At 46.9% G+C, this 21021-nt stretch overlaps 1 protein-coding gene across 1 annotated transcript; it reads right to left on the bottom strand.

Moving 5' to 3' along the window:
- Positions 1 to 4471: 4471 nt before the first annotated feature.
- Positions 4472 to 20756, bottom strand: CMPK2 (cytidine/uridine monophosphate kinase 2). The gene is made up of 5 exons (XM_052648969.1): positions 20088 to 20756; positions 18740 to 18854; positions 17226 to 17427; positions 7817 to 8050; positions 4472 to 6403 (listed from the first exon to the last, which is right to left on the bottom strand). The coding sequence occupies exons 1-5, from the start codon at positions 20754 to 20756 to the stop codon at positions 6286 to 6288; spliced, it is 1338 nt and encodes a 445-aa protein (XP_052504929.1). The 3' UTR covers positions 4472 to 6285.
- Between the last annotated feature and the right edge of the window lie 265 nt (positions 20757 to 21021).

Genomic DNA, 21021 nt, shown 5'->3' with positions numbered 1-21021 from the left:
CCTGCCTTCAATCTTTCCCAGCATCAGGGTCTTTTCAAACGAGTCAGCTCTTCGCATCAGGTGGCCAAAGTACTGGAGTTTCAGCTTTAGCATCAGTCCTTCCAATGAACACCCAAGACTGATCTCCTTTAGGATGGACTGGTTGGATCTCCCTGCAGTCCAAGGGACTCTCAAGAGTCTTCTGCAACACCACAGTTCAAAAGCATCAATTCTCTGGTGCTCAGCTTTCTTTATAGTCCCCACACACATATATAATATATGTATCTGAGAGATGGACAGTATCCTGCCCTATCAGTGTCAAGGGTGTCAGAGCCATCAGTGACTGCAGCCCTCCAATGTGAGCTGGTGAGCCCTAAGGGCACTCAGGAAGGACCCTCAGACTTCAGCCACTCCCCCCGGGGAGCCCCAAGGGAGACAAGATGTGAAAATCAAGATCGAGGAAGGAATACTGGCCCCTGACAGCTGAGATGCAAATAAAAGAAATGATTGCAGTGTATCCATACTCTCGCATCTTCCCAGGAGAGCGCTGAATTCTTGGCTGCTCTCAGGCACTCCCATTCAATCGTGACTCTGAAGACACCCTGAGAGTCTATGTGCCCTGGGGAGGGAGCTCCAAGGCCTTGAACCCAGAGCTGGAAGAGGACTGTGGGGCTGGATGGGAGACAAACGCTCCAGAGACCTGAGCACCAAGGAAACCTACACCGAGGCCAGGTTCCTTAGAAACAGCCACAAAAAAACAAATCTCAATCGCCCACATGGACAGGGCAACCCTCTTCCAACTAGAGAGAGGATGCTGTGACTCTCACCCACCCTTCCCCTGCCCCAGCTTTGCTGAAATGACACTTCTGGCCCCAGGCACCCAGATGCCATCCTGGGGAGAGGCCAGCGTGGATCTTTGAAAACAGAAATTGGAGCCCTTGAGCTTCTCTCTAAAAGAGTCCACGTTACTTACAGGGGATGTTAGGAGATCAAATGCTAGGGAGGTTGAAACTCGATAGGACTAAAGACTTTTATGTCTAGTAACCAGTTATGTTGCTGGTGGAAAAGACCAGATTATTTTTAGGTATCATAAAGAAACAATATCTCCTCCTAGTTATAGATCTCAGAGGCAGACTGAATGAATTTCATAAAGTTACTATGCTTTCAAGGTGAGAGGGAAAAAAAAAAAAGCTTTCCTGGGACAGGGGGTGGGGGTGGTGGGAGGCCAACCACCATTTCTCCTTTCCCTGTTCATTCTAAGAAAATAAGTATATGAATAACACTGCATTTGCAGAGGGCTTCCCAGGTGGCTCAGTGGTAAAGAATCCGCCTGCCAAGGCAGGAAACCCAGGTTCGATCCCTGGATTGGGAAGATCCCCTGGAGAAGGAAATGGCCACACTACTCCAGTATTCTTGCCTGGAGAATCCCATGAACAGAAGAGCCTGGTGGGCTACAGTCCATAGGGTCACACAGAGTCAGACACAACTGAGTGACTGAGCATGCGTTTACAGAGCCCTGAAGATTAAATAAATTTGCTTGGGGATATATATGTCCGTGTGAGGCACAGCTTAGTGTCTGACTCCTGGGTTCAAAATTTAAAGAAAAACAAGTCTGAATGGGAAGCAAACCAAAGACATAAAGACCCTTATCTCCTAGCACCCATGAAGCCATACTGCTGCTCAGCATGGAATTTCCATTCTGAATCAGCCAACCTTACTTATATAATTAAAAGGGTTTTAGCTATACCTTCATTTTTGCTGAAATTTAAATCCTGGGCTGTCTCTGGGGGGAAAAAAAAAAGTATTTTTTATATTTACATCTTAGGTGCAAGAAAACTTTTTTTAAGATTTTTTTTTTAATGTGGATCATTTTTAAAGTCTTTATTAAATTTGTTACAATGTTGCCTCTATTTTACATTTTGGTTTTTTGGCCGGAGGTATGTGGGATCTTAGCTTACCAAGCAGGGATCAAACCCACACCTCCTGCATCAGAGGGCAGAGTCTTAACACTGGATCACCAGAGAAATCCCTTGGTGCACCCTGCTTAGCATTTCAGTAAAGGATTAACCCTAGTGTACTTAATCAATACCAGGACTTCCCAGGTGGCTCAGAGGTAAAGAATCTGCCTCCCAATGCAGGAGACCTGGGTTCAATCCCTGGGTTGGGAAGATCCCCTGGAGAAGGAAATGGCAACCCCCTCCCAGTGTTCTTGCCTGGGAAATCCCATGGACAGAGGAGCCTGGTGGGCTGCAGTCAGACATGACTGAGCGACTAAACAATTATTTAATCAGTGCACATGATACCTAAGCACACATTATGCGTTCAGGCACACAAATGTTTGAGAGCATTCCACCCACAGTAGAACTTCTCTCAAAATTGTAATCGAGCCTCTCAAACCCTGCCACTGTTTTATCAGCTAAGTTTATGTAATATTCTAAATTCTTGGTTGTCATTTCAACAATCTTTACAGCATCTTCACCAGGAGGAGAGTCCATCTCAAAAAACCACTTCCTTTGCTCACCCATTAGAAGCAGCTCTTAATCCATTAAAGTTTTATCATAAGATTGCAGTCATTCAGCCACATCGTCAACCTTCACTTCTGATTATAATTCTTTTTCTGTTTCTACCACACTGCAGTTCCTTCCTCCTCATGAATGTTCTTTTTAAAACATACTCACTTATTTATTTATTTGGGTGCATCTGGTCTTAGCTGTGGCACTCAGGATCTTCACTGCACCATGCAGGCTCTTTCACTGTGGCTCTCAGGAACGACAGAGGATGAGATGGTTGGATGGCATCACCGACTCAGTGGTGAGCAAGCTTTGTGAGACCATGAAGGACAGGGAAGCCTGGCGTGCTGCAGCCCATAGGGTCACAAAGAGTCAGATACAACTTAGCAACTGAACAACTAGGACTCTCTAGTTGAGATGCTAGGGCTCAGTGCTAGCGGCACTCGGGCCTAGCTATTGTGGCAGGTAGGGTCTTAGTTCCCTGACCAGGGATCAAACCTGTGTCCCCAAAACTGCAAGGTGGACTCTCAACCACTCAACCACCAGGGAAGTTCCATGAATGTTCTTAATGGCATCTAGAATAAAGCTTTATGAAATGCATTCCTTAAATAATGACTTGAAAGTCTTCTTGATCCACGGGCTACAGTACGGGTGCTATGTTAGCAGGCGTGACAACAGGATTCATCTCATTGTACATCTCCATCAGGCTCTCAGATAACCAGGTTTATGTGGGTTATCCCTGGTGAGGGAACTTGCTCCGATAGACTTGCTCAACATAGGGTTGCCTCCATCTTTCAACTTGTAAGTAACACAGTATCTGTGAAGCACAATAAAGCAGAGGGCAATAAAACAAGTATGCCCATTAAGTAAATACATTCCACTTCCTTGAAGTACATTATGCAGATACGATGAAAAATTTTTATGTGAGTTACTGATCATTTCCTTGGTATATATTCCAAAAAGATACCAGGGTCTAAACATTTAAAAAATGCTTCACAACTGTTGCTAGAGGAGAGAGACATTTCACAGAGAGAAGCGTCAGCAAAAATCGAGGATTCTAGTGTAGAAAACAACAAAACAAGCAAGAAATCCAGACACCTGCCTCTACGAAGGGAAGCAAACAGAGAAGGTGGGCACTGAGGTTGCGTGCAGAAGCCGTGTCCCCAGATGGATGCACCCTCCAGGTTGGAGCCCCAGACACACACCCATGCCCAGAGCTTACCCGTTCTCATAAGTGACGGCCACCCCACTCATTTTGCTTCCCCAGCTGTGTAGGATCACTGTCCTCACTGACCCCCAAATGCCTTACCACCATCCTGAATAGCAAGCGGTGTGCAGGGTTAAAAGGGGAGGGGGGCCACCCTCCCCCTGACATTCCTAATCCCCTTCTGCTCATGGAAAGGACCTGGCACGGAGTGGTCACTTGGCCACTCCAGGGATAAGAAAGACTTGGAAATTCCTGGCAGTGACATGTCAAACTCAAAGTTCTATCACTGTGGCAGAGATGAAGAATAAATATTTGGGGACACTCAAGGTCTATTTCAGGAACAGAAACAAAAGTGGTAACAAAACAAAACCAAACAGGTGATTCCTTGTTATCGTCTTCCAGGCAGGAGGTGCTATCTCATACTCAGTGATCTTATCCCTTTCAGTATATAAAGACAAGTGGATGAAGAATTATTAGATTCGAGGACTAAATCTCTTTACAATCTGCAATGAGGAAGGAACTGCACTTTCTTGAAATGATGTTTAAAACGAAACAAAAATGCCTTCCTCTTCCTCTGAAAGCATTTTGACCACAAATTCACATCTTTTCACTTCTTTCACCCCAAATCCCCTCCCTTACAAGAGGCATACTGGGGGATCACCTTCAAGAAAACCCACACTTTCTGGCCAACAGAGTAACTTAGAAAACCACAGCAAGTTTATTCATTGGCAAGGTACATACAGAAAGCATTAAACGTTTGTTTTTAGGTGCCAGCATATGCTTTTGAAAATGTTTGAAGTCAATAATACCCATCTTCACCCAAGCATGATTTATCAGCTTTAAAAAATATTTACCTAAAATTAAATATTTATATACGTACATATGTGCATGCTCAGTGACTTTAGTCCTGCCCAATTCTTCTTGACCCCATGGACTAGAGCCCGCCAGGCTCCTCTGTCCAGAGGATTCTCCAGGCAAGAAGACTGGAGTGGGTTGTCATTTTCTCCTCCAGGGGATCTTTCTGACCCAGGGACTGAACTTGCATCTTCTGTGGCTCCTGCATTGCAGATGGAATCTTTACCGCTGAGCCACTAGGGAAGCCCATATATGTACATATACTATGCATAAATTACCTACAGTTCTTTTGAAAAATAATGATATAGCTAATATAAACTTTGTTAAAATTTAAGAGTCCATGTGATAAACCTGATGATGCCTTAAATTTTTCTGAGGAGATGTCTTCTTGAGCCATTTCCCTAAAGTAGTTCACAGATTCAATCTATCTTAGAACTGGAAGGAATTTTAAGTAATCACCTAGTTCACCCAATGCCTTAAGAAAAATAAAGAATTACTGTCACTTTTTAGATCAAGTTACATGATGTTAAATGACTCACCCAAGGCCTCAAGACTATTAAGTTTCTGTTTTCTCAGCTATTTTTTTTTTTCTTCTAGCCAAACAAATCTCAATACCAATTGCATGTACACTCATAAGACACTGAAGTGCAAGATAATTCATTGAGAAATCCCATTCCAGGATCCCATATCCTACTGCTTACTCAGTAGGATAAATTGCATCTGTCTAATAAAAACATATAGCAAGCGTTACATTCAGCTTCTTGGCTTCGGTTCTGATTAGTAAAACACACCCCCTACACGGAGGACAAACAAGATGTAAACATCAGTACAAATGCATGACTGGATTGGCTCCGTTTAATGCATCAGTCGCTTCAGTCGTGTCCGACTCTTGCAACCCCATGGACTGTTGCCGCCAGGCTCCTCTGTCCATGGGATTCTCCAGGCAAGAATACAGGAGTGGGTTGCCATGCTCTCCTCCAGGGGATCTTCCAGACCCAGGGACGGAACCAGCGTCTTTTAAGTCTCCTGCATTAGCAGGTGGGTTCTTTACCACTAGCACCACCAGGGAAGCCCTTAGAGCATCTAGCTCCATGCAGACCACTCCTTCCATCCAAAGCCATGTTTTCAGAGGAAAGGAGAGGAACGTAAATCAGCAGAACAGAATCCAAGGACTCTTGGTGTGTTTGTATTCAGAGCCTCTCGGGATGGCCTCCTCTGCGTTTGACTTTGTAATGCTAACCAAGAGGACCCGTTTAGGGGCCAGAAGCCTCAGATACAAGCCAGATGTTTCTTGCTCAGAGTTCACCACCCCAAGATGGGTTCTGACAGCTGGGACACGCAGACACGTTCTTTGGGACACAAGCCTGCACACCCACAGGGAGCACCAGGCGGGGGGGGTTCCACGGATCTGGATGACCTTCTCGGTCGCTTCTGCCCACCTTGCGCTTTCTAGAGGAGACACATCTTGGAAGGACTCAGTGGGGCTGCAGTTTAAGAACCCGTTCCAAGCAAATGTTCATTATACTTGGCAGATGGCAGCCACATGGGTCCTTTGGTCAGGAGAACAAACTGTCCTTTGGTCAGTTTAGGTAAAACTGAAATGTCCACTCTTCTGACACACAACACGCTTTACACAACTGAAATCTGGGAAAACCACACAACCAGTCGTGGGCTTAGATGGATCAAACAGCATCAGGTTAGTAAAATGTGTCACTTGGCCTGGAGTAACTACAATTAATTGCAATTATTTTGGATTACACTTAACACCATCTGGAGGACCTTTTCTCGTGACGGGCTGGCATCCACCACGTGGCAGCCGGGGTTCTCCATCCGCTGGTAGCATACTTCTACCCTGGAGACAGGCAGAATGAAAGAGTCAGCCCATGTGTTAACACAGCCCTTCGTGCAAATGTTGTTTTCCTACAGTAATACAAACAGCTTGAAGCCAGGTCCCCATCTGGTTGAGCTCACTCCCCCCACCCCGGGCAACTTGCTGTGCACAGGAAACATTTAACACATCTAGTTTAATAAATGAAAAATTAATAATATTTTATAGCTAGCCTTTATTGAACGCCTAGTACTGCCAAGCCTTAGCATTCTGCATATTCTTCTCATTTTATACTCAAGAGTAACTTTTAGGAGTAGAACCATTCTCATTTATCCCCATTTGGCAAAGAAAGGGGCAGACGCTCAGAGAGTTTAAGTTTCCCAGTGGCAATTTTCTCGAGTCCGCACCCTGAAGGATTCTGCACAAGCCAGAGGTCCTTGGCATGAGCACTGTTTTCACTTAGGACTCTTCTGCAATTGCACAGAATTCCACCTCCTCTTCTGGTGTTAACCAGCCTTTGCATGTGCGGAATGCCCAGGGACGATCATGTGACCAAAACTCTAGAGCTTTCTGGTTAAAACGAGTACCCAGACTCAGTCATAAAAAGGAACGAAACAATGCCACCTGCAGTGACATGGACGGGTGGACCTAGAGACTGTCACACTGAGCGAAGCAAGTCAGACAAATATCATATATCACTTATATGTTGGATCTAAAAAAAAAAAAAAAAAAAAACAGTTCAAAGGAACCTATTTACAAAACAGAAAGAATCAGAGACGTGGAAAACAAACGTATGGTTAAGTAAGGGAGTAACTGTCAGTCACTCAGTTGTGTCTGCCTCTTTGCAACCCCACAGACTGCAGCCTGCCTGTCAGGCTCCTCCATCCTGGGGATTCTCCAGGCAAGAATACTGGAGTGGGTTGCCATGCCCTCCTCCAGGGGATCTTCACCACCCAGGGACTGAACCCATGTCTCTTATGTCTCCCATGCTAGACAAATCACTTAACCTTTTGAGCATCAGTTTTGGAAGCTGTAAAACATGGCTAATATTGTCCTTGCAAGGGTTACAGAGCATCAGAAGTAAACGCCTGACACACAGGGAGCCCCTAGCAGGTAAGACTCACAGTGTGGTCATCAGACAGTGCTCATGAGCGTCCCGTTACGACGGCCCAGAAAGGCGTGTGGTCTCACTCAGATTCACCCTGCTGCTGACACAGCCAGGACTAGGAGGAAGGTATCCCCTGGCTACAGAACAACCTCACTGGAGCCACAGGGAATCGACCCAGGAGAAGGGGTGACTAACTAGGAGGACACTGCCTCGCTGGTTTGGAAAATGGGAGCCATGTCATCTCCTCCATTCTCCTGGAGTCAGTGCTGTTTCTGGGTCATCACCACAGCCAGAGACCCCTGCCCCTCACGTCACATCAGGACACCTACTTTTGACGAAATATGCTGTTGGTCTCCAGCTCAGCCTCCTCTCTGGTCTTCTCCAGGCCTCGGCCCTCAATCCTCTGCATCCTCTCCTCGGGGCTCACGGTGAGCAGCAGGACCAGGTCGGGTTTGAGCAGGTCCCTGGGCCACTGGTATATAGGGTGATGGACGGGGGGCAGGTGCAGGAGGCCCCCACTCACCTCAGTGGCTATGGCATAGGTGGCCGTGCTGTGCCAGTACCTGAGAAGGAAAGAGGTAGTGAGTTCTCCATCTGCAGAGGAAAGCAAGGCAGTACCTAAAAATCAGCCACTGAGGATGACAAAACCAGGGATGGCTCTGCTGAACTTGTCCTAGTACTGTACACATTAAAGAGATAAAACAAAATCTTATTTTTTAACAAATTTATAACAGATAAAAATTAGTTAGAATCAGTAACCACAATAAGAATCTGGTGCACACTTCTCAGAGCTCCATTTTGCAGTTGAAATTGTATGTGTGGCAAGACTACTCTATTGCTTTGGCCCTGCAGGACGCTTTCTTTTTTGAAGGCATAATGGCAGAGAATGTACATTTATTTCGTTCAGTTCAGTTCAGTCGCTCAGTCATGTCTGACTGTTTGCAACCCCATGGACTACAGCATGCCAGGCTTCCCTGTCCATCACCAACTCCCAGAGCTTGCTCAAACTCAAGTCCATTGAGTTGGTGATGCCATCCAACTATCTCATCTTCTGTTGTCCCCTTCTCTTCCTGCCTTCAGTCTTTCCCAGCATCAGGGTCTTTTCAACTGAGTCAGTTCTTCACATCAGGTGGCCAAAGTATTGGAGCTTTAGCTTCAGCATCAGTCCTTCCAATGAGCACTCAGGACTGATTTCCTTTAGGATGGACCGGTTGAATCTCCTTGCAGTCCAAGGGACTTTCAAGAGTCTTCTCCAACACCACAGTTCAAAAGCATCAGTTCTTCAGGGCTCAGCTCTCTTTATAGTCCAACTCTCACATCCATACGTGACTATTGGAAAAACCATAGCTTTGACTAGATGGAGCTTTGTCAGTAAGGTAATGTCTCTGCTTTTTAATATGCTGTCTAGGATGGTCATAACTTTTCTTCCAAGGAGCAAGTGTCTTTTAATGTCATGGCTGCAGTCACCATCTGCAGTGATTTGGGAGCCCAAGAAAATAAAGTCTGTCACTGTTTCTATTGTTTCAGTAGATTTATTTGGTAGTCTGTTGGTATTTAATATTGTGTGTTGGTCAAATAAAAATACACACGCCCATTCAGTTCCTATGGTGTTTTAAAACAGAACTTGTTGAGAAGACACGGAAGCAACCTAAGTGTCCATAAACAGAGAAATGTATAAAGAAGATGGGGGTCCATATACACGATGGAATATTACTCAGCCACGAAAAAGAATGAAATAATGTCATTTGTAGCAACATGGATAACCTAGAGATTATTATACTAAGTGACAAGTCACAGCTAGACAAATGCGTATGATGTCACATGTAGCACCTAAAATATGACACAAATGAATCGAAGATACTGAAACAAACACAGAGAACAGACTAGTGTTTGCCAAGGGGGAGGGGAGTGGAGGGATGAATGGAGTGGGAGGTTGAGGTTAACAGATATAAGCTATTATATATACAATGGATAAACAACAAGGTCCTGCTATGATATAGCACAGGGAACTATAGTCAACACCCTGCGATAAACCTACAGAAAAGGGAATCTCACTCAGAGGAGACCCTGAACAGAATTCACTGTTCCTCCCTCCGGGCTCTCAACCCTTTCCTACTCGACTCTGTTGAAGGATTCATTGTAAGTCAGACCTAGCCGTTTACAAGCTCTTTTTTGTCTCCTCCATTACAGAATTCATTTTTTAGTCATCTCTACATCTTAAAGCCTGAAACGAGTGTCTGGCACATAATAAGCATACAATGAATAATGGTTTATTGGATGTGTGAAAGACTGCATTAGGATTAAACCAATCAATGCTAAAGAAAACCACCCCTGAATATTGATTGGAAGGGCTGATGCTGATGCTAAAGCTCCAGTACTTTGGCCACCTAATCTGAAGAGCTGACTCACTGGACGAAGACCTTGATGCTAATAAAGACTGAAGGCAGGAGAAGAAGGGGTCGGCAGAGGATGAGATTGGTTAGATAGCATCATCAACTCGATGGACATGAATCTGAGCAAAGTCTGGGAGACAGTGAAAGTGTTAAGTCACTCAGTCATGTCCAACTCTTTGAGAACCCATGACATGTAGCCCACCAGTCTCCTCTGTTCATGGAATTCTCCAGGCAAGAATACTGGAATAGGTAGCCATGCCCTCCTCCAGGGGATCTTCCCAACCCTGGGACTGAACCCAGGTATCCTGCATTGCAGGCAGATCCTTTACGGTGTAAGACACCAGGGAAGCCACTGGGAGATAATGAAGGACAGGGAAGTCCGGCATGCTGCAGTCCATGGGGTCACAAAGAGTCAAACACAACTTAAAGGCTGAAAAACAACAATTAGAATCATTTTATTAATTGGCATCCTTTATTACACTCTTGCCCTGTTTTTGTCATATTCCAGTTTTAAGTGACAAGATGCAAAACTCCAAATCCAGTATCAAAGGACTACAAAAACATTTAAACCTTCACAGATATTTATGAAACAGTTAATACACATCCCACTGTACAGAGGCCCCACAGCCCCATCCTTATCTGGGCTGTCCACTCACTGTATGCGATGTTTTAAAATCCCAGATTGTTAATCACTTTAGATCTGAACTACATTTCACAGTGCAAAGGACATGCTTGTCCTTTATCTACAAAATCATCCACAGTGCTATAAAAGCTGTGTGTTGGTTTACTCTCTGCCACCTACTCAGTTTGTGGATGTAGGTGAGTCTTAAATTCCTTGTCTGGAAAATGGAAGTCATGAAAGCTTTGTTTTTTTTCCCCATAGTTTTTACAAAAATAGTCAAGTGCTTATAAAAAGTGTATCACACTGTCATTATAACAAACTATTTAATTCTTACTGGGCACCAGTTAAAACAAAAGCTGCATCATTTCGAATCATGGCAATACCAAGAGTACTGAAAGAATAAATGTAAAAAAAATTAATTTGGGAGTTGATCAACTCTAATGTCATTCATCCTGCAGAGTCCCTTTCCACCTCCAAAAAGCATGGCCACTGTAGCTGCTGCAGGCTTGAATTCTGCCTGGGGCCACTCGCGTGTATCATTTGTGTTGTTGTTGTTTAGTTGCTAAGTCACGTCTGACTCATTGCGACCCCACTGACTGTAGCTCGCCAGGTTCCTCTGTCCGTGGGATTTCCCAGGCAAGAATACTGGAGTGAGTTGCCATTTCCTTCTCCAGAGGATCTCAACCCAGGAATAGGACCCGTGTATCTTCTGTCTCCTCCATCGGCAGGAGGATTCTTTACCTCTGAGACACCAGTGAAGCCCTGTGTATCACTTACCAGACTCCTAATCACTTACAAACTTGTATTCTCACTTTTTCTATCGGATACATCTTGTCTTCCCAGCTGAATAAATCCACGCAGGTCGAGGTTTTCTCCTTCTTGGCAACAGAACTAACACTTGCACTGCATTTTGCATGTTCTCCCCGTTCACCAAATTAAATACTCAGCTCTGAATATAGAGGCTGATACTATCTAAATGTAAAAAGCCTTCTTTATTCTAGCAAAACCATCAGCAAGAATAGATTTTTAAAGGTAATAAGGGTGATTAAGTTGCCAACCTTAACCACAGTCACCATCAAAAATTACTCTGTCTCCCTTATTTTTTCAGCTAGATGATGGTGTTGTCTAAAATGGATTTCGTTAAAATCTTTAAACATGAACAAAACCCACTCAGACAACAAATAACTGCTCTTTTCTTCTCATCTGACAAGGTGATCTAGTATTATCTCTTTAAAGACCAAAATTGCAGACAATTCACAGACACAAAGAAGAAAAATCAGGGGAGAATGGGGGCCCTGTTTTGCAAAGCCAGAGTCCTCTCACTGACAACACTGCAGCTCATTTTAAATAATCACAGCCTCTGGCCATCAATTTCAGACTCTTTATTATTTAGTTTTCTCCATTCCTGCCATCAGGGAAACCACATTAGTTCAAATCAAACGCAATTTGCTAATGTCTTATACATTGCTTATATAATAATGCTTTATATTTTAATAGCAATTTGTTGTTTGCAATGCATGTCTGCCTACATCCACTCATTGGATATTCATCACGAGTCTTTTTTTTTTTTTTTCATTTTTATTTTATATTGGAGTAGAGTTAGTTAACTATGCTATGTTAATTTCAGGAGTATAGCAAGGTGATTCAGTTACACGAATCTATTCTTTTTCAGATTCTGGTCAGCAGGGAACGGATAAGGAATTAGGGTGTCATGAATAAGCGTCTGCCTCCATGCAGGAGCCAGGGCTGCTGATTTGGGGACATCTCAGGAAATAATACATCTTGTGGAGTCACACTTCACTAGGAAAAGCCTAGTCTTTCTCCACAAGATAAAGGGGACTGTATCACAAAAAAGATAACAGTGCGGTAAATCCGGACACTTTAACAATAGGCTGAAAACATCCCACAGGTGACGGAGTCCCACAATAGAAAGCAAAATCTTACCCTTCCTCTAGGATCCTTTGTGACTTGCCAACTCTGAAATAACTATCTTGCCATCCTCACAGTCAAAAGTACCCACCGGTACTAAAGCTGACAGTGAAGGCCTTCTAACTAATTCTACTGTTTCATCTCTCCTCCTCAATCACCGCCTCACACTTCATTCTCAATGTACAGAGTGATCTCTTTCTGAAATATCAGATATGCAAGTATCTGTCTCTTTTGCATGGAGAAAGACAGGTGAAGAGGTAGAAGTTCCATTTCTGGGTGTGGCAATTAGCTTTTATTTAAAATTGCAGTACAGTTGCTTCAAAACACTATGCTAGCTTCTGCTGTACAAGGATGTGAATCAACTGCTGCTGCTGCTGCTAAGTCGCTTCAGTTGTGTCCGACTCTGTGCGACCCCACAGACGGCAGCCTACTAGGCTCCCCCGTCCCTGGGATTCTCCAGGCAACAACACTGGAGTGGGTTGCCATTTCCTTATCCAATGCATGAAAGTGAAAAGCGAAAGTGAAGTTGCTCAGTCGTGCCCGACTCTTAGCGACCCCATGGACTGCAGCCTACCAGGCTCCTCCGTCCATGGGATTTTCTAGGCAAGAGTACTGGAGTGGGGTGCCATTGCCTTCTCCATGCGAATCAACTATATATACATAAATATATACACACACACACACACACACACATATCCCCTCCCTTTTGGACCTCTCGCCCGTCTCACCCCTCTAGGTCATCACAGAGCACCGAGCTGAGCTCCCTGAGCTATAAAGCAGCTTCCCACTAGGCATCCATTTTACACATGGTCATGTTTACATGTACATGTCAATTGCAATTTCCCAATTCCTTCCACCCTTCTTCCCCCACTTTTTGTCCACACATCCATTCTCTAAATCTGCAGGCCCTGCAAACTGGGCCATCTGTACCATTTTTCTAGATGCATTAATATACAATATTTGTTTTTCTCTTTCTGACTTACTTCACTCTTTAGGTCCACCCACATCTCTACAAATGACCCAATTCCGTTCCTTTTTATGGCTAAGTAATACTCTATTGTATATATGTGCTCATTTTCTTTATCTTTATGGCATCACCGACTCAACAGACATGAGTTTGGGCAAGCTCCAGGAGTTGGTGATGGACAGGGAAGCCTGGCATGCTGCAGTCCATGGGGTCGCAGAGTTGGACATGGCTATGCAACTGAACTGGACTGAACTTCTTTATTCATTCCTCTGTTGATGGACATTTGGGTCGCTTCCATGTTCTGGCTATAGCTTTTAAATGACTAACGTTCTCACCAAGAACAGCAGAAAAGTTGGACTAGTTATAGTGGAAGACCAGCAATGCTAAATGTTGACCAGGATGTGGGTCAAAGGGAATTCTCAGACACCACTGTGGAGGGAGGGTGGGGAGGGTGCTGTGAAGTTTCAACCACTTCAGCACTTTTCTGTGGCGCCTCCTCCAGGTGAGTACACGTGAGCCCCCTGCACCCTTGCAATCCCACTCCTGGGATTCTAGGCAACACAGACATACACGGGAAACTGAGGGCCGGCATCAGCTAGGTCCCTTCAACTGTAACTTGCTTAATAAATAATAAACTGTAATCTGCCTTGACTCATCATGCCTGATTTAACTGTTTTCACAAACCCATGCATATTCTACAAGCGTCACATAACCTAACAGTAAGTAGCAAGATCCTTCTCCACCCGTATCGATAGTATCTTGGTCCTAGGAGTCTTAAGATGTTTGCCTAAGTTGGAGTTCTTTCAGGAACTTGGAGTCAGTGGTGTGCGTTTCAAGCTCCAGGCTTAGGACTGGTTGGGATCACTGACCCTCCCAAGGTAGTGACTGGTCAGCTACCTTTTGGTGTCAGAGGGCCAAAAAGGTCAACTATGTAGCCATTCTCCAGACATGCTTGGCTACACCTGCACTCTATGATCACCTTACCTTTCTCCTACTTGCTATCACCTTTTCCCAGGCTTCCCACACCTCAAGACCACAAGGGCTTCCTTGGTATCTCAGCTAGTAAAGAATCTGCCTGCAATGCAGGAGACCTGGGTTCGATCCCTGGGTTGGGAAGATCCCCTGGAGAAGGGAAAGGCTACCCACTCCAGTATTCTGGCCTGGAGAATTCCATGGACTATACAGTCCATGGGGTCGCAAAGAGTCGGACACAACTGAGTGACTTTCACATCACTTCACTCACCACATCTCAGACTACCATGCGTCTTTATCCCATAAATATCCGAGCCCCTAGCTTTGGAGAAGGTGGACCTGAGATTTACTCCCATCTCCTAGCTTGGTGACCTTGTGAATACAGCCTTTCTTTTCTGCAAACAGAGGCTCAGGGTTTGGCTTGGGGAGCTCTGGGCAAACCAACCAGGACTGGTAACACACGTGGGCAAACAAAGCTGTATGAAAGAATGGTTGTGGCAACAGCGACAAAGCTCACAGGTCGCATGAAGTCAGATGCAAATGGCACTCGAAGTCTATCTGCCTATGTAGACTGTTCAAGAACAAGCAGAACAAATAAGATCCAGGAATGCATAATCAAGGCTGTGGTTCCCACCAGGGGAAGGATGGGTCATGACTGAAAGGGAAGGACTTACAGGATTGAGTAAGGTTCTAAGTCACAATGTGGGTGCAGATTGTCCTTGAATGTGTTCACTTTTTGAAATTCCTTGAGACTTCCATTTGTAATTACTTCTCTTCCCTTAACACTTGTCAGACTTTAATGCAATCACTCATCTTTCCAAAAATAAGAAAAACTGCAGCAAGACAGTAAGATGTACATGGGAGAAAAGCTTAGGATGAATTCAGCTGCAATGGAAGTCTTGTGGCCCTCCCTGTCAACTGTATCTCTCTCCTTCGCAGAGGACAGCACTCTCCTAAATTGAATGGTCAACACCTTTCCAGCCCTTTTTTAACTTTTAACTGGAGGATAATTGCTTCACCATGTTGTGTTGGTTTCTGCCATACAACAGTGTGAATCAGCCATAAGCATTCATATATCCAGAACTTCCCAGGTGGCAGTAGAGGTAAAGAAACCTCTTGCCAATTTAGGAGACATAAGAGATGCAGGTCCTATCCCTGGGTCAGGAAGATCACACTGGAGGAGGGCATGGCAACTCACTCCAGTATTCTTGCCTGAAGAATCCCATGGACAGAGGAGCCTGGCGGGCTACAGTCCACGAGGTTGCCAAGAGTCAGACACGACTGAAGCAACTTAGCATGCATGCATACGTATGTCCCCTCCCTCTTGAACTTTCCTCCCACCCTCCACCCTCCAGCCCTTTTTATGATATTTTTTTCTATTATTTTGCATGTAGTCTACTGAACATCTTTCTGTAACTTGATTTCTTTCATTTGAAATGATGGTTTTGTAACTTAGGCACACTGACACAGCGTACTCATGCACACAGCTATAGTACGCTCCATTCTATAAACACACTGGTATTCATTTACTTTCTTCTGCTGAGACCTATTGGTTTTTCAAGGTTTTCAGTATTATGAACAAAACTGAAATAGACTCTCTTGGTGTTTCTGCAGGAGATACAAGAATCTGCTCAAATCTTCCACTTTGCTTCTCAAATTGCTCCCCAAGTCACCAGGCAGGTACTCAACTCTCACCAGCACCACCAGGGTTTCTACTGATCCATAACATCTCCACTCAGACCTTTTCAATCAGGGCTTACTACCCTGATGAGAGGAAATTGGGACCTCATCGTCATTTTAATTTTCATTTTACCAATTCCTGGTGACTTTAATCCTAGCATGACTTGCTTGTTGTACCTGTTGTCTATTTTTGTGGCACTTTAAAGCCATTTTTTTAACTTTATGGAAATTTAAAATATAACACACCTTATGCCACTCTATTATCTGAAACCTTCCCAAGGCTCCCCTCTGTACTCAGAATAAAATCTGCACTCTTTATCACAGATACAGACACTGCTGATCTCTCTCTGTCTTTTTATCCATCCAGATAGCAGACACTCGTCCAGAAGTTTTCCTGGCCTGTTTCCAGCCCTGGAACATGTTCTCTTCTTCCTGTCTCTACACTTTGCTCTTGCATCCCCCTCCAGCAAAGCTTTCACTCCACAACTTTCCATGGCTGTCCTTCTAGGGTCATTGACAGCTCAGGCCAATGGCACCTCCTCGCACAGGCCTTACTAAACCACATCTAGTGGGGGGTCAGCCATCCTCCACCACACGACCTTGCACTCTCCTTCTCACGGTCCTGACCATTCTCTGATTATCATCTTGCGTATCCATGTGCTCGACTACCATCCTCTCCTTCAGCACGTTTGCTCCACGAAAGCTAGGCATTTTCTAGCTCATTCCCCTCCGAGTCCCCTAAATCAAGAAGTCTCTGGCAAACGGTAAATGCCCAATATATGTTTGGTGAACAAACCAATAAACAAATGAGTCACTGAAAGCTCAATTTGTGAAGTAGGGACTTTTATTAATATTCCCAACATGGTATTTCTAGCTTTCTCACTTTGGCAAGCTACTTAACTTTTCTAAGACCTGTGTTTCTCATTAGCAATTTCAGGATCCAAGTAGTAGTGATTGTTTCAGAGGTTAGGATAGTCTGTGGAACATTCTTGGCAAAATGCCAGCCAATGGTATGGGCTAATAAATCATAGACATTATTCCTATTATTATCATAATACAGTTTGGCTTAAACACAACTGTATAATTGCATATACATATGTACCCTACATGGACACACACACACACACTCATACGTTAGGAAGAAAATGCCAAATTCAAGGCAACATTACACCTACCTGTCGACAATCACAGGCGATTTGGTAGACTCTTTAGCTATTTCAGAAGCCACGATATAATTGCCCAAAGAGTAAAAAGCTCTTCTAATGATAGTTGGTTCATCATCAAAGATTTTCCTCCACTGGCTGATGCAAGAGGGTGGTGACTTCAAGAGAACAGCCTTGAGTGAATCTGAAACTGACTGGGTCACGGTGGTTTTACCTGCAGGTCACACACAAAATACGGCAGATCTTAACCAAGGCCACGGTATCTCTCCCCAAAGTTAACAGTAACTCAGAAAGAGCAAAGACAATTTTTCTGCCTATAAAACTTATGAGTTGAATAAATAATATGATTCTTTATTTTTAAAAAAGTTGCTGACCCTTAGGAACTTGGGATTCCTCTATTGGTGTTAGTAATAGTACCTCTCCGACCTCTGTCCTAAGTCACTTCAGTCGTGTCTGGCTCTAGAGACCTCAAAGACGGTAGCCCACCAGGCTCCTCTGTCCATGGCATTCTCCAGGCAAGAATACTGGGTGGGTTCGATTCAGGGGATCTTACTGCCCCATGGATTGAACCCATATCTCTCATGTCTCCTGCGCTGCCAAGTGGGTCCTTTACCACTAGCGCCACCTGGGAAGCGCTATTAATAGAATGTATGTTGTGTTCAGTTGCTCAGTCCTGTCCAACTCTTTTCGACCCCATGGACTGTAGCCCGCCAGGCTCCTCTGACCATGGGGATTCTCCAGGCCAGAATACTGGAGTGGGTAGCCTTTCCCTCCTCCAGGGCATCTTCCCGACCCAGTGATGGAACCCAGGTCTCCCGCATTGCAGGCAAATTCTTTACAGTCTGAGCCAAAACAAAATGGTCACCTCGTTGGTTTACAAACTAAGGATAAACTCTGGCATCACCTCCCAGGCCCTTATTCCCCTCCTCAGTCAGCTGACACAGAAGGAGACAGCCTCCCATGGAGCCTCATGACACTGTGGCTGTCCCGGGTCTGCCCTGCCCTTGGGCCACCCTCCTCCTGCTGCTGCGTTTTGGGCCAAGTGTGGGCACATCTCTTGCATTCTGACACCTTGTGGCAGCTTTGAAGGCTTCTGTCCTCCACTCCCTAGTTTTCCCAAACTTTGCTCCCGCGGTTCCTGGCTGCACCGGGCCGCTTCAAGTCTCCAACTGCCTGCATGCTGCCATTTCTTCTGTCTGGAGGATCTTTCCCACTTTCCTCACCTGACCAGCGCCTGTCCCACTGAAAATCCAATCCAGGGATCCACCCCTCCAAGCTCTGCCAGACCATGACCTACCCCTCCTCTCACACCAAGGGGGCTGCATTCCCCTGTGTTCACGGGGGAACCCGAGGCTCGGCTCCCCTGGAAGTTATCCATTTTTCATCCCAAGCCAGCTTCACTTCATCCCTGGCACACAGGAGGTTTATGAGTTGAACCCTCAATACGTTTTGCTTGCCAAGACCCATCTATTTCTGCAATTGATGTTAATCTCACTGCCTAGAACCAGCAGGTGACATTTTCTTACCTGTGGCATCCAAGCCCTCAATGACAATGACGGGGAACCTTCCCTTCTGGACCTGCTCTGGGCACTGGTCCACCAGATCAAGCACATCTCGGGCTTCAGGAATGAAGGACGTGCACTGGAAAGCAACATCCACACATCAGCAGCGGAGCCACAGGGCCAGGGCAGAAGCTATGTCTAACTGCTGAGAAGACTGCATGGGGCTGATAAGGCAGAGCTGTGTTTGGCACCAGACCGAAGTGCAAAGCATTTTGAACCTCAGAAAGGTTCTGAACTGTTCCTGACCTCGCTGTGCACTCACAGAATCTCTACAGAGGCCTAAATGTATTCTTATGTGCTTTCTCTGAGCAAGGCAATATTCTAAGTGCCCTTGGGAGTATCAACTTGGCCCCTCTTCAAGATAACTACGAGAGTGTTATTGTTATTAACCCCATCTACGAATTAGGGAAACCAAGGCAAAGAAATGCTTAAGAAATTTACTGAAAGGGACACAGGCCTGCTAAGTTGCTTCAGTCATGTTCGACTCTGCGACCCTGTGGACTATAGCCGGTCAGGCTCCTCTGTCCATGGGATTCTCCAGGCAAGAATACTGGAGTGGGTTGCCAAGCCCTCCTCCAGGGAATCTTCCCGGCCCGGGGATACAATCCAAGTCTCTCAAGTCTCCTGCATCGGCAGGTGAGTTCTTTACCGGCAGCACCACCTGGGAAGCTCAATAAATACCAAAATCTGGATCCAAACCCAGGTTCTGCAACTGTAAGCACTCAGAAATAAGCCCAAGTTCCTAAAATGTATCTAAGATACAAGAGTCCAGCCTCAGGACCTATAGGCTGAGGTCAGAATGTCAGCCATCCCGCACCAAGCACCTCTGTGTGTCACCTGATTCCTTGTCCTAACACCGCGAGGCAGGTGTGTTAACACACGAAATAAGTAACTGCCAGTAAGCAGGCAGGCACCACTTAAGCCTAAGTTTCTCCATCCCCCAAACTCAAGCCCTCTTCTCTACGCTCCGATCTCCCAGAACCTCCCAGAACTGGATAACGGCTTCTGAGATGGCACAGCTCTTGCACACACCCAGCGGGCCCTCCCCCTACTCCAGGGGCACCCCACCGCTCCTGCTGCGATGTCAGCCTCCCATGTGGGGTTGGGGGTCCTAGCGGGCAAGAATCCGGAAAGAGCCCGGAGTCTAAACAGCTGCTGGCACAGAAGCCGCCTTCACCACCCGATTTGCTAACAGGAGTAAAGAGGCAAAAGACGTCGGGACAGGCCAGCCCCCCGCCCCGGGAGAGCCCACTGCCTCCACGTCCCTGCTCCGGGGGGTCCCTGAGCGCCGGGAAAGGACCTGACTTCTTACCGCCTCCAAGACGGCGCGGGCGGCCTCCCGGTGGGGGAAGACCCCGGAGCTGGGCAGGTCGGGCACCACCGGGTGCAGGGCGGGCTCCGGTGCGGGCCCCACGCGCTCGCCGCCCAGCTGCTGCCAGCCCCGGCCGTCCCGCCGCTCCCAGGGGCGCTGCCACAGCTGGCAGAGCGGGTCCCGGGAGAACTCGGCCAAGAGCGGGCGCGGAGCCTCGGGGCAGGCGTCCAGCAGCGCCAGCAGCGCTTGCCGGGTGTCGGGGCTGTCGCGGGGGTCACGGAGCAGGAAGCCGTGCTGCAGGGCCCCGGCGCCGCCGTCCGGGCAATAGCCCAGCAGCCGGCGCAGCTCGCACCTCTGGAAGGGGCCGCGCCGCAGCTGCTGCCGCAGGTGCTGATGAAGCCGGGCCGCGCGCACCCGGGCCCCCACGCCCCCGGTCCCCGGCACGCTCAGCGAGTAGCTGCGGCCCGGGGGGCCCAGGAGCGCGGCCACGCGGGGGTCGGGGCGCGCGCCCGGGGCCTGCTCGCCCACCGCAAAGTGCGCCAGAGTGCAGCCCGGCAGCTCCAGCGCGAAGCAGCGCGGCGGCTCCATGGCCCGAGCGCAGGCCCCGCGCCGCCGGCCCGAGAGGCGCGCGAGCAGCCGCCGCGCGCGCGGGTGGCGGCCGAAGGTCATGGGCGCCTCCCGGTGCCGCCCCGCACGCTGGGGAAACGAAACCTGGGAAGCGGCGGGCGGCACCCCGCGGGAAGCGAAAACGAAGCGGCGGCGGCGGCGGGAAGTGGGCGGGGCCTGCGTTGGGGCGACCTCTCCGGCTTCGCCTCCGCCTCCGCCCGACCGCGAGGTCGCGCCGCGAGCAGGCCGCCTCCAGGAGGGGCCGGAGGGGCAACCGCAGAGGCCGGGGCCCCGGGCCGCCTCCGATGGGGACCCACGATGGGAGGCT

The sequence above is a fragment of the Budorcas taxicolor genome, chromosome 11 (genome assembly GCF_023091745.1).
Source record: "Budorcas taxicolor isolate Tak-1 chromosome 11, Takin1.1, whole genome shotgun sequence".
Taxonomy (NCBI): Eukaryota; Metazoa; Chordata; class Mammalia; order Artiodactyla; family Bovidae; genus Budorcas; species Budorcas taxicolor.
This window is presented reverse-complemented; position numbering and strand designations above follow the sequence as displayed.

Bases quoted from the DNA above. Each gene is read 5' to 3' on its own strand.
- CMPK2 (XM_052648969.1), bottom strand. From the start codon at position 20,756: ATGACCTTCGGCCGCCACCCGCGCGCGCGGCGGCTGCTCGCGCGCCTC. The intron at 17,428-18,739 runs GTAAGAAAATGT...TGTGACCTGCAG, and splicing joins TGAGGGCTTGGATGCCACAG to GTAAAACCACCGTGACCCAG. The intron at 6,404-7,816 runs GTAGGTGTCCTG...GCCTGTCTCCAG, and splicing joins AACAGCATATTTCGTCAAAA to GGTAGAAGTATGCTACCAGC.